This window comes from Lycorma delicatula, chromosome 1, assembly GCF_047948215.1.
Source record: "Lycorma delicatula isolate Av1 chromosome 1, ASM4794821v1, whole genome shotgun sequence".
NCBI lineage: Eukaryota > Metazoa > Arthropoda > Insecta > Hemiptera > Fulgoridae > Lycorma > Lycorma delicatula.
The window spans coordinates 114,130,987-114,144,720 of NC_134455.1; the positions used below are offsets into that span (position 1 = coordinate 114,130,987).

Genomic DNA, 13,734 nt, shown 5'->3' on the forward strand with positions numbered 1-13,734 from the left:
CCTTCCCGCCAACATAATATATTGACTTTTATCTAGTGAAAGTGTTAATCCTTTGTCAGTTAGCCAGTTATTTACAATCTCTAGAGTATCATTGCTCCTTTGTTCGAGGACATCTTCTGATCTCACAGAGGTGAGTATCGCTAAATCATCAGCATAGGCCACTATTTCCGTCTCTTCAGGTAGATGTAGTCGTAATACATCATCAATGACCAGTAACCAAAGTAATGGTCCCAGTACTAACCCCTGGGGGACACCACCATGAAATTGGTATCGTATGTCACCATCAAGCGTGCTAACCGTAGTCCATCTTTCAGACAGGTATTCGGAGATCTGTCTCCTAATGTAAGGGCTTATTCGCCTTCTGACTAAAGCCGCCATGATGGAGTCCCACTGGACGGTCCCAAAAGCATTTCTAATGTCGAGCATAACCAGTAAAGGAATCTTCCTGGTGCGCCATGTTCCAGCCCAGCTAGTTATCTTTTCGATCGCCTGAAGCGTCGATCTGCCACGCCTGAACCCATACTGGTTGTTATTAATACCCCCGCCTGTCTCTAACTTAAGCAGTAACCTTTCTGCGATCAATCTCTCAGCCACTTTCCCCATATTGTTTATGAGGCTCAACGGGCAGTAACCAACCACTTCTGCATTAGCAGTCTTCTTGGGCAAGAACACAGTGCGCGACTCCCTCCAACAATTAGGGAAGGTCCTGTTCTGCAAGCAATAACTTGCCACATCTGTCATTTCCCAAGGGGCTTTCATCATAAGTCCCTTGAGGATCGCAGCAGGAATACAGTCTGGACCCGGACTCTTTTTGTTTCTGAGTCTAGATACCGCCAAGGTGACTTCATGTTGTGTGAATCGACCTGCATCGCATTCAACCAGCTCCGATAGACCCGATTCAGCCACCGGAAAAAGTATTCTCAATTGTATACCAGCAGACTCAGCTGTAAGGACAGGCAAACGTCTACCCAGTCTTCCCATGACGATCTGAAAAGGACGTCCCCATGGGTCCGAGTCCAGCTCCAAGCATAACTCCTTCCAACGTGCTCTCTTGCTAGATTTTATTAGGTAATTTAGTAATCGCCTGGCATCAGCAAACATATTTACAGCATGCTCATACACAGCACCGCCTCTTCTACGGAGTCTAAATTTTCTCCTTCGCCAGTACTGCAGAATCCGTCTTTGGTCTGCAATCTCCACAGTCCACCAGTAAGCGGGTTGATACCCTCTGATATTTTGGGGAATCCTCGCCATCTCCGTGACTATTTTCCTGCAGAACAAAAGGCGTAACCTCTCTGCCATCCATGAGCTTGCGAGCAACTTTGTCAACCACTACTTCTACCTGTCTTTTAGACAATCTCAGCGGCTTTGATGTTCTCCCGATCACCGGTCGTATACCGTCAAAAGAAAATATCGTGGCAAAGTGATCACTACCAGTTTCTGACCTCAAAACTCTCCATTGATAAAGCGAAGGATCCCAACTATTGTCAACCAATGTCAGGTCTAATACAGATCTATGACCTCTGGCTTCAAATGTATTAGGTCCTCATTTAGACAGATCATATCAGTCGCCATCATCATTTCTGTAAAGATTTGCCCTCTTCTGTTAGTATAACTGCTACCAGCAATCGTGGCCTTGCAGTTAAAATCACCCGTAACCACGGCTCTTTTCGGTGACTGTAAGATGACCCGTTGTATTTCATCAATGTAAAGCTCATACTCAGCAATTCCAATATTAGGACTAACGTATCCAGCCACAAGGACAAAATTCAGCAAAATAATCGCTAAAATCCCCTTTCCTCTATGATGCAACTGCCATTCGATCCTATTACTGATGTTTGTTATAGCGACATCACCAACAGCATCAGCCAGCCAGTCATGACGAGCAGCAGTACCCAAGTTCGGCTCAGTAGTAATCACGATGTCAACATTCAATTCCCTGGCGGTCTCTCCCACTTAATCATGGGACAGAATACTCCTGTTGGCATTGGACAATATTATACTAATCATTTCTGGCTTTGCCGCACTTTACGCCTCCGGTGCGATGGTCAGTCCCATTACCCCCTCCCAATCGAGGCATTTGGACGCCGCTTTACAATCACATATAAGGTGGCCTGAACCCCCAAAGTTGTAGCACAAAGCCGACCTATCAGGACCTCTGCACTCAAAACTGGTGTGTCCCAGCGCCCAACATTTATGACATTTGACAGGATCCGTTCTGATGTATGAGTGGCAGTGCACCCAGCCAACTCTAAGTCTATTCTAAATCAATTTTAGTGCTGCCCTATGATTTGTGATGACTGTAGCATTACGTGTATTACCGTAGGTGTTTCTTATCGAGGTGATCCGGAACGTTTCAGCGGCACCAATAACTGCAACTATCGCCTCACTAATACCACGCTCTGACGTGTCTTCTTCTAAGTCCTTTATATGCACAACCGCTCTTCTATCACCCCTAGTTCTTACGTTCACTTGAAGGTCTACCGCTCTGTCCTTAAGCACCGTAGTAAATTGAGCTGCTTGCTCGGCATTCTTGATCCTGACCTCTAATTCGTTGTTTCTTCCTTTTCTTAGAGAAAGAACTTCTCTAGCTTCTTACTTGTTTATTTTGCCCTTCATGGTACGGAGCAAATCCGCATAGGACTTGCCCTGTCCCTTGATAACAACTATCTTGCTCCCCTCAACCGGAGGCGTCGAACAACGAGCCGAAGCAGACCTAGATCGCCCACGGCTTGAGTCTGATTTCCTGGGTACTACCAATGTTGCAGGTTCCTTGTTGGTTCTATGCAAATAAATAAGTATTTTTCTCAAAATATTGCCATATCTACCAGTTGGTAGAATATAGGTCACTTTGCGTACACTGACTAGTACCTTTCTTAATGCATTTATAATGCATCTGGCCGCAAGCTTTTCCCCTTTTTCGGAATCGAAGAAAATAGTAAATTTATTTTTCTTAGTAGCCTCCATTTGGAAACTCTCCATCATTGTGGAGGAGTCTTAATGCGATCATGCCTGCTTGGATCTTCTCTGCGGCCGCTCTCTTCGATTTACTGATGTCAACAATTTGACATGTATCCCCCCGTCTGTCGGAAGAGTAACGACTTTCGCCTTGTTCATTGTCCACGCAGACCACCTGCGCGGGAGTAACTCAATTAATTCATCATCAGACAAATCAAGATTTAAGATTTCCGTCTGATCCGTGTCAGAAGCAGGATCAGTCTGAGTGGACTGCGTGTTAACCTCTACGGGAAGGGGCACATCAGTTAAGCCCTCATGTATTCTCCTCAGCTCCTGCTCGTGGACTGCAATATATCTAGTCAAACCTGACCCCGTATGCTTTTTCAGGGCATCAATCGCTTGTCCAAGCTGTTGAACCAGACTGCCAAATGAGTAGGGCGACCCATCCTCGTCTTCAGAGGAGCCCTGACGGGCTCTCTTTTTCCCTTTGATGTCCATTTTCTTGGCTACAGATGATTTCGTCGTGCCACCACTTTGGGAGAATGTACCTTCCAAAGGAAGTGACCCACCCCTTCTCATGGTGTGGCACTGGACTCAGAAGACAATTCCGAGTCCAGCGAGTGGTCGAGGGGGGTAAAATGTATCCTCCCAAAAATTTAATAAAAATTTTTGGTGGGAAGGGGGAGGGGTCAAAAGTTGAGGATTTTTGTGATCGGGATTTATATCAAGGAAGTTTTTGGATAGGGTAACTATTGCAGGAGTTATGAAGGAAAAGGAATTCCCCCTACTAAATTCGCTTCATAGCACTCGGTAAAATTTCCTATATACAGTAGGAAGTATTAGAGAATTTCCTAAGTCCTTGACCGATGTAATCAATTACTGTAAATAACATTTATATTAATTATATTACTACTTACTGATATGTTATCTGTTATCAGCTGGAGATAACCGAATAATCACGTACAGCGAAGAGACGCTCCACTATAATCCTTATTGCCTGTGACAATAAGGTTGAAACGACAAAAATCACAATAAAAAATCCGTCCATTAACCAAAAATCGTAAAAATTTCAAAACACATCCAGTAAACACTCACCTAACAATATCTATTGTCCATCTCCAAGAAAACGCCGGAAAAACCAGTCCAAAAATATTATAATTGCGGAGCAGCACAACAACACGTCCGTACGGTACGAGTACACTTACTCAACTTCTATTCAAGGCTTCTTACAAAGATTTAACTAAACTGCTTCTGCAAGAGCTATTTTGTTTAAACAAATTCCTGTGTCAAAATTCAGGTTTCCTCAAATGTAAGCATTATTGTTTGTAATTTATATGATGTATAAAAACAGCAATTAAATGTAATATATAATTACACAATTGTTAGCAAATAAATTTCAGACACTTTATAACCACAACTCCACACTTTGAAGATATTTCTTGTTACAATCAAGTTATTTGAATTTTTAAGTACCACTATGACAAGCACAAATAAATAAACTTTATATACTGATTAACATATATAAATGATGTTATCAAAGTTGTCTAAAAATAAATTCACTATCAAGAGTATATCAAATTTCTAAGAATTTGATGCTTGTGAATTTTTATACCTCAATGTTTTCTGTTTGAATAACTTTCTATTCTCTAAGCAACAACAGGGTAACATCCAATTATAATGACTTTAAAATAGAAATGAATTTCAAGCATATGAAAAACATTAAGCTGGGATAAAATTCAAACTCAAAAACTTCTGGATTAAGGCACAGAGGCTAGGTCTTCACAGTAGAAGTATGCAAAAAATAATGCAAATATATTTATCTTTGAAAATTTATTGCTGTAATTTATTTTAATGTTTCTTTTGTAATTTTTTAGTATTTTTTGTATGATTTAGTGTCTGAGTATTCTATTTTAAAACAAATTCAAACAAAAACAGTAAGTTTTACCATTATACATAACAATTTTCTACAGAGTAAAAATAGATGTGACTACTTAAATCATAATGCTCAAGAATTCAATAGTCAACAATGTGGCTACTATTATTACGATAATTATGAATAACTGGAAAAAAAGTTTCATGTAACATTAATTTATTATACACATTATTATTAACGACTGAGACTATACAAGACTACACTTCATTTACATTCATTCCGAAGGCTAAACAGAAAAAGAAGAATAAAAAGATACATTATTATCTTTTATGACTGCATAGGATCACTATAGACAGTTCATTATCCAGGTCTCTGATGGGACTGTTTGGGCCTTGTGGTCCTCCCAGTACTTTTTCATATGTTCTGATCTTTGGGTCATCTCTAGTGTTGAAAATGTACATGTTGTAAGTTTTTTCTTGTGAGTGTGAAGCGAGTGTTTTTGTTCTTCATTAATTTTATTTTATGTGTGGTCTCTTTTGGTGTAAGGCCAAATTCCTTCAGATCCTCTCTTATTTCTCTGATCCATCTGCAGCCTTTTTCTTTTGTCTTGGTGTTTTTCGAGGGGAGATTGTACTGCACTAGCTGTTTCAGAAGTCTTGTATCTTGCATCCTCATGATATGTTCAAAGAATCCTAGTCTCCTCTTACGCATGGTATCAGTGATGGATTCTAACTGTACACACTTTGTTGGTCGCAACCCACCACTGCCCATCTTTTGGATACTTTTTATTGATGCAGGTTCTTCTAATAATTCTTCTTTTGATTTTCTGGAGTCTGTCCATCTGTCTTTGTTTGTTTAGGTGGAAGAGTGTTTCTGTTGCTTAGGTGGTTCCTAGTTTTATGACTGTTGTAGAGCCTTATTTTTGTGTTTACTGATAGGCATTTTTTATTGTAAGTGTAACCAGGTTAATTTTTGAACTTTAGTTAGTTTGTTTCTTCTTATTTGGATTTTGGTTTTTTCGTTTAGGTTGTTTTTTATTTCTCTGAGGTATTTAAATTGTGTTATTTTTATTTTATTACCATTTATGTTTACATCTTTTAATTGTGCTGGTTTTTGGGACACAATTTCAGTTTTTTTTGAGTGGCCAGTTTTATTTGCAATGTTTTGAAGTTTTAATATCTGTGATTTAGCTTCGTTGATGTTTGTAAGCATTGCCAAGTTGTTGGTAAAACAAAGACGGTTTGCTTTGATTTTCTGGCCTACTTTTATTCTTGGGGACATTTTTTGAGCCATTCCCTTATTACCATTTCTAGAGCACAGTTGAATAAGAGTCCATCGCATTGGTGCAGTCCTGTTTTGATCTCAAATGGTTCTAAGAGCTCACCTATGAATTTTACCTTTGACTTAGTGTTTGTGAGGGTCAGTTTTATCATGCTTATTAATTTAATATGTAGTTTGAGGTGTGTTAGAATTTTTAGTGGGGATTCTCTGTGTATGCAGTCAAAAGCTTTCTTGAAATCCACAAATGTTATCATCATGTCTGTTTTTTCTTCTGTTGTAATCCATTATTAAAACTTGAGATTCATAATCTGGTCTGAACAGCTCCTGGTATTCTCCTAGTTTTTCTAGAGCTGTGAACCGATCCTATTGAGGATGATTCTTGAAAGAATTTTGTATACTGTATCTAGGAGTGAGATTTCCCTGTAATTGTTAGGGTCTGTCTTGTTTCCCCTTTTTGTGTAACAGAGGGCTGTCATCCAGTGTTCTGGTTGTTCTTCTTTGATGCAGATGTTGACGAGCTGTTGAAGGGAAATTTTTGCTGTTCTTCCTACATATTTCCAGATCTCTATAAAAGTCTGATCTATTTCTACTGCTTTGTAATTCTTCATCTCACCCAGAGTTTGGTAAACTTCTTTTATTGTGGGAGGTTTGACGTTTTCTGATGATGTTGTATTTGAGAATTGTTGCTGAAGTTTAGGAGTTCTGTCAGTTCTTAGCAATTTAGGAGTTTGTTGAAATATTTAGCTTGAACTTCAGAGTTGTTTTTTTTGTTATTGACCAGTTTACCATTTTCATTCTTTATTAGTAGGGTTGGGGATTTGTATTTTTGAAGGTTTTGCAGTAGTTTCTTGACTGTGTTTTTATTAAATTCTTTTTTTATTGACTTCAGTGTGTCTTTATGGTATTGTCTTTATTTTCCTTAGTGTTCGGGTGGTTTCTCTTCTTTGTTTTACTAGATTTTGGGAGGATATTTTTCATTTTTGGGATTGGTAAAATCTTCAAGTTTATTTGTGATTGTTATTTTTTCAGTTGCTTTTTGGTAATTTTCATTTTTCATCAGTTGGATAGGGTCCACTTTTCTTTTAGTTTCATTCAGGGGCTTGGTTTTGTTACTATCTTTGGGGAGTTAATTTAATTTTGACTAAATAGTGATCTGAGCCTGTATGTATACCTTGTAGAACTTTTACACTGTAGATCTCCTTTGGTAGTGTTTGTCCATGGTCTAGTTGCCATTCTCCTTTAGTGTAGTCAGGGTGTTACCAGGCTTTGAATTTTTGACGTTTTATCTTGAAATATGTAGATTTTGAGATTAGGTTGTGGTATCTGCAGAGATCAGTGAGTCTCTGTTCATTTTTGTTTGTTTTCTTTTGGGCGGGCCATTCTCTGAGGATGTTGTGGTACCTTCTTTCTCTGCCTAGTTAAGCACTGAAGCCTCTGATTTATTGTTTAACATGTTTTTTGGGGATGTTATTTAAAGTCAGGGTGAGTACATCTCAGAACTTTTCTGTTTCTTTATGATCTTTTGAAGTTCTTTCTATTATTAATGTGTTCATGGGCATTCATTATAGTGTAGATTTTATTACGTGCTTTTAGGGTGTGTTGAGATTCTTGGAGAATGTGACTTTTTGTATGTAGTTTATATTACAGATACATTATGGAATATGAATAAAAAATGAAAATGCTATAAAAATACTAACCTAAACTCCACATATCAGCTACACAATCATAACCTATCTCTTGAATAACTTCTGGGGCCATCCAAAATGGTGTACCAATGACAGTGTTACGTTTTGCCATAGTATCCTGAAACACAATTTATCATGAACCCTCAAGAGATATTTTATAAAAAAAATTATATTTTGTTCATGTAAAGAACAATTTATTCATCTTCTTTTTTATAATTAATTAAACATATTAACTCTTGCGCGTGCGCAAGTCATTCCAGAAAAAATTTCTATCATACACAAAATCACAGATGGAAACGTATGAGATAAAAGTCTAGATTCATCATTTCTCTTTTAATAAGAAGAAATGAAAACCTAAAAACCCTATGGAGAAAAAAGAATCACAAAACAGAAAAAAATTCTGAAAACTTGAAAGATCACAAAATCACAGATGGAAACTTATGAGATAAAAGTCTAGATTCATCATTTCTCTTTTAATAAGAAGAAATGAAAATCTAAAAACCCTATGGAGAAAAAAGAATCACAAAACAGAAAAAAATTCAGAAATCTTGAAAGATGAGATAAATGTCTAATTTTCTAAATTGCAGTAGACGAAATAAGCATAATACTAAATTAACAGATCAAGAAAAAATATTAATATATATATACACACACACATATGTATGTCAAAACCAACACAATTAGTCGAAAATGTTAATGTTTTATAAATTTTGAAGTTACTGAAAAAATTATGAAGAAATAAAATGAGGGCTATAGGCCCTAATATGCTGACTGAATTTTTTTGTGTTTCACCTCTGGAATGCACTCTATAATGTAATTGTAACAATTGCTGTTGCAGAAAATCTCAAAATTTTATCCAGTTACATAGCAACAATATGCTCAATTATAGATATTTTGCAACATTATTATACAATTAAATGATGACCTACTGTAGATTAGCTATTATTATTTATTCAAAACAATAATCAGCTTTTTTTGTTGCAATATTAATTTTCTTTATATTTTTGTCTAATACAGTGAAAATTTTATGAGAAGGAACCTATAAATTTTACTTTATTACAAGAGTATAAGAAAAAAACATTTACATAAATCTCATAAATTTTAAAATGAGCTATTTTCTTATTGTTTATAAAAAAAGAGGTTGCTTGTGCTTCGGCTTAAACAGAATTGCAATAATCTCTTCTAGTTTATTTTTTCAGAATATCAATAATTCTTCTAGTTTAAAAGCAAAAACTTTCAAATAAAAACTGCATGTGAATATTTATATATATATTGTAAATTCTAATATTGCTTATCTGTTTCAAATTCCTAAGAGTAAGTGCTAATTACCAATCTATAAAGGATTTAGTACTTCAATATTGTAACCTACTGAAGTGTAATAATAATAATAATAAGTCTTGGTTGGTTCCAAGAAAATATACTTTTCTTCTTACAGGTCTTCCACTAATACTATGCTGATGGTTATGTGAAACAGATTTTATCTTTTCAAACAATGACAGATTCCAAACAGTTTTAATGGAGATTCTTTTTCCTTCATAAACCATACTTCAACATTAACTGTACATGAAATTATGAAATTAATTGCATACAGTAATAGTGTTTGTTAATAGTAACAAACAGTACTGTTAAATTTGTTACAATTACTTTCTTTTTTTCAGTGGTCTTTCCATGAAGGTGTGTTGTAGGAAAAATTTATTGACAGAATTATAAATGTAGGAATTGCAATGTCTTTTTAAAGTATGGTTCACAATCTAATTGTAAACAGACAAAAAATGCAAAGATATTTTATAATTAAATTGCCTCTTAATTCTTTTCTAATAAAAATGAACCCTTATCTATGAAGGAAATTAATTTTAGGGAATTTATAAAACTCCTAATTATTTTATATGGTCTGAGTGATTTATATAAGAAGCAGCTACACAAAATAGCATTTTAATATAATTTTCATGAATAATAAATAATTAAAGTAAATTAAAAAAAAAAAAAATGTGCTTACAAAACACAGTGTAGATTTATAAATAAATACCACAACATAGTAAAATTCTGTGTAAAGTGAGATAACAATCTACTAAGCAACAGATTGTAAAAAATGGAATGAATATTGAAAATGGAAAAGCGGCAAATGGAAAGGATTTTTGCCGCTACAAAATAATTTAAAAAAATCAAAACAATTTTATCTCTTGGAAAGAAATGTATAAATATTCACAGCGGTACAAAGAGATAACTATTATCAATACGCAGTTGCCAATTAAATATTATTCCCTTATGTTTGCCATATTAGAGCTTTTAGAGGATATCAGTTTACTAGGATAGAAATCATTTTCTCTCAAAAATTAAACAAGGCAATATCATGTAGACAGGTAACATCATTTTAATTATACAAACGATTGTATATGACGAGGCTCGGCTGATAAATTTTGCACACATAGGTGTAGCATGGGAATGAAATAAAAAATGAATAAAAGTACAATGCCTTAGCTACAAAATGCAGTATTTATTTTTCAACATAATCCCGTTTACACTGATATACTTTTCTCAACGTGCGACAAGTTTTTGCATTCTGTCACTGAAAAATTCTGGCGTTCTTTCTCGGATCCAAGTGGCCACAACGTCCTTCACCTCATCATTGGTAGTGTAATGATTACCTTTGAGATCCTTCTTGAGATGAGGGAAAAAGTGGAAGTCGCATAGAGCCAAATCCGACAAGTATGGCGGATGCAGAATAAGCTCAAACTTCAGCTTGCGGAGAGCTATCAGAGTTTGTGTGGTATCCATTGTGCACAGATTTTACGGTAACTCAATTGCTCGATAATATGGTCTACTCCTTCTTTAGATATACTTAATTGAATAGCGATGTGTTGCTGGGTAATTTGCCGGTTACTTTGAAGCAAATCATCCATCTCCTTTTAATGTTTCTCGTCAGTCAGAGAGCCCAACTCATGTGTTGTACCTTTTGTCTCGATGTAGCCCGCTAGTGTGCAAAATTTATCAGCTTAGTCTCATACAAAAGATTAGATGATTTACCTGTAGTTAAGTGCCTGTGAATAAAATAATTATTAATAATGGTAATGGTAGCATCAGGAGAACTAGGAAAAGAGCTCTATTATACTTACAGTCAGCTGACCAGCGACACCAAAATCTGCTAACTTTGCATGTCCTTCTGTGTTAAGTAAAATGTTACCAGCTTTAATATCTCTGTGTATTTTTCTTCGTAAGTGTAAATATTCTAGGCCTTTTAATGTATCTGATAAAATAGTTGCTATTTCTTCTTCAGTTAATGTTTTTTTCCTTAATCTCATTATATCTGATACTGAACCGGCGCCGCAGTATTCCATAACAATCTGAAACAATGGTATATAATTTAATGAATTAAGGAGTATGACTATACTCTTTATTTCTCTCCTATCTAGATTATTCTAAAATTATATTAACATGCAGTAATTTAACAAATAATAATGAATGCTGTGCTCATTTACCAACAATAAATTCAAATTGCATAAAGGGAAGTGCAATCAACATTATTTAATTTCAATGATCCATGTGAATTGATCTATTAATGTGAATTTTAGCTGATGAGTAAGCTGTATATGGAAGTGACTTGTTTCTAATATCAGGCTGCCTAGATTTTTTAGATTATGGTACCTAGATTACAAGCATACTAGCATAAATTGGTCCACTAACAAAATAATTTTAATTTTAACTATCTCAAAGTTACTACAAAAATAAATTTTAGTTTAAAATTTTGTTAACATTCATTTATGTTGAAAGGCAGTCAAAAATATTTTATGTTAATAACATTTTACAAACAAAATGGATTACAAAAGATATAAATTATAAATTTAAATGTTATAACATTGATTATTTTCATCAAATATCTTTCACAGTGGAAAATTATATATATTTTCAGTGTCTCATGAGAAGGGCTGCTGTTGTCGTCAATTGGCTTTGATGGCCTGTTGTAACTAGTAACCTTTTGGTAGCCCTGAAAAGGGCTGTTTTTGTTGTCGACTGGCTTCAATGGCTCATTGTAATTTATAATCTTATGGCTTTTTGTTATTGTATTTGTCCATATTCTCCTCTGTACTAATTATGCCAAAGACAAAAGTATAAAAACAGTTTACCACCAAGAGTAGAGAATTCAATAATGCTTCCTTATCTTATGCTTATTGTTTTTTTCGTAATAGTGCAAGGGTCATCAGTTAAACTTTTTCTTTTAAAAACCATACATCAAATTCAAAACAATAAAATTATAAACATATAAAAATATGTAGTAATAAATATTAAAAAATTATAAGATAAAAAAAAGAAAAATCTGTTATGTGGCTAGCCACACATACAGTACTGTACTGAAGTTATTTGAATGTATTTAAATAATATAAACGTGCTGCTATTTAAGGTGGTTTTGATAAGAAAGTCATTATCAAATTCTGTCTGTAAATTATTACTAATATATCACATCCTTTTACAGTTTATACTATATGCAAATTTGTGTCTGAATCAGTGATTGAATGCTTATTGATTATTAAATGGTCTGCAAGATTGGAGAAACCTAACTTGTTATTTTTATAAGATCTAAAATGTTCTGCAAACCTTGACCTAAATGATCTACTAGTTTTCCCAATATAAATTTTGTTACAATCATTGCATATATTTTATAGATACTACACAAATTATTAGGATCATTATCACTACGCATTTTTAAATGTTTTATTATACGATTGTATGGTCTACAAGCTATTTTATATTTTTTATCATTGTAAATGTTAACCATGTTTTCAATGATGTTTTTTTATAAATATTATCAATTAATGTCATGTTATATCGATTTTTTACTGCAATACATTTTATAATATCTATTTCTGAATCCAGTTATTCTTTATTAATTGGGTAATATACTGCTCTATTTAACATGTTTGTAAATGTATTACTTCTGTATGCCCTTATTATTCTGTAGGGTGATTCAAACTTCGGTTAATAGTTATTTTGTTAGTAGTTGGTTTTCCATATACAGATGTTATAATTTTATTACTATTTTTCTATGTCTAATTTACTAATTTCTATGTCAACAACTAAAAAATTTATTTTACTGTCTTTGTCAGTTTCAAAGGTAGATTTAAAATTATTATGATAGGAATTAAGTGTTTTTTAAATTATTAAGTGTTCAATATTTATAACAGGTTCATAGACTACCAAAATATCATCAACATATCGAACCCATTACTGAATTTTATGAATGTGGGTAATACTATATACTATTCTATTCTCCAATTCTTGTTAATAAATTTCTGCCATAATGGCCAATAATGGAAATCTCATGGGTAGAGCATTATTATCTTGTGTGTAAAATTCATTGCCACTCAAAATAATTTTGTTGACATATATTTCTGATGACAGTTATAATATCTAAAATTTCGGGTCTTCATTATTAATTTTCTATTTATTTCTTATTATACATATAGTTTGATCTATAGGGACACTAGGGTACATGTTAGTTATGTCATAACTTATTCATTCTAATATTATTGTTTACTATTAAACTATTTAATTTGTCAACTAATTCGTACCCATTTTTTATAACATACTTATTAGGTAAATTGATTTTAGATCTGATTATTTTAGTAATACAGTAACAAGGAGTGGATTTGAAATTAATTAATGATTGTATTGAGTTATCTTTTTTATGTATTTTGGGAAGACCAGTAAGTTTCGAGGCAAATGGTCTAAATGGATATAATCTAGTGTGATACCTTATATTATTACTATAATTAAAAGCTGATTTATTTTTTGTTTTTATACTTTTTGTAATTTTTAGAAATTTACTAGTTGGGTCTTTTACTTTTGTAAAATTACTTACAGATTTTTTTTATTAAATTATTATAAAATTACAATATTTATATTTATTAAATTATTATTACAAATAGCATAACAACCGGTGTG

The 13,734-nt window shown here is 33.9% G+C and overlaps 1 protein-coding gene across 5 annotated transcripts in view; it reads right to left on the reverse strand.

Annotated features, from left to right (window-relative positions):
* Positions 1 to 13,734, reverse strand: part of hpo (serine/threonine-protein kinase hippo) — a 161,920-nt gene that overhangs the window by 55,545 nt on the left and 92,641 nt on the right. For all 5 annotated transcript variants that reach the window (XR_012755626.1, XM_075359461.1, XM_075359471.1 and 2 more), the window contains exons 4-5: positions 10,911 to 11,138; positions 7,810 to 7,915 (exon numbers count right to left, since the gene is read on the reverse strand). Coding sequence is in view for 4 of the 5 variants with exons in the window: in XM_075359461.1 (XP_075215576.1) it covers positions 7,810 to 7,915; positions 10,911 to 11,138 (334 nt within the window). In the remaining variant the exon portion in view is untranslated. The remainder of the gene's footprint in view (positions 1 to 7,809; positions 7,916 to 10,910; positions 11,139 to 13,734) is intronic.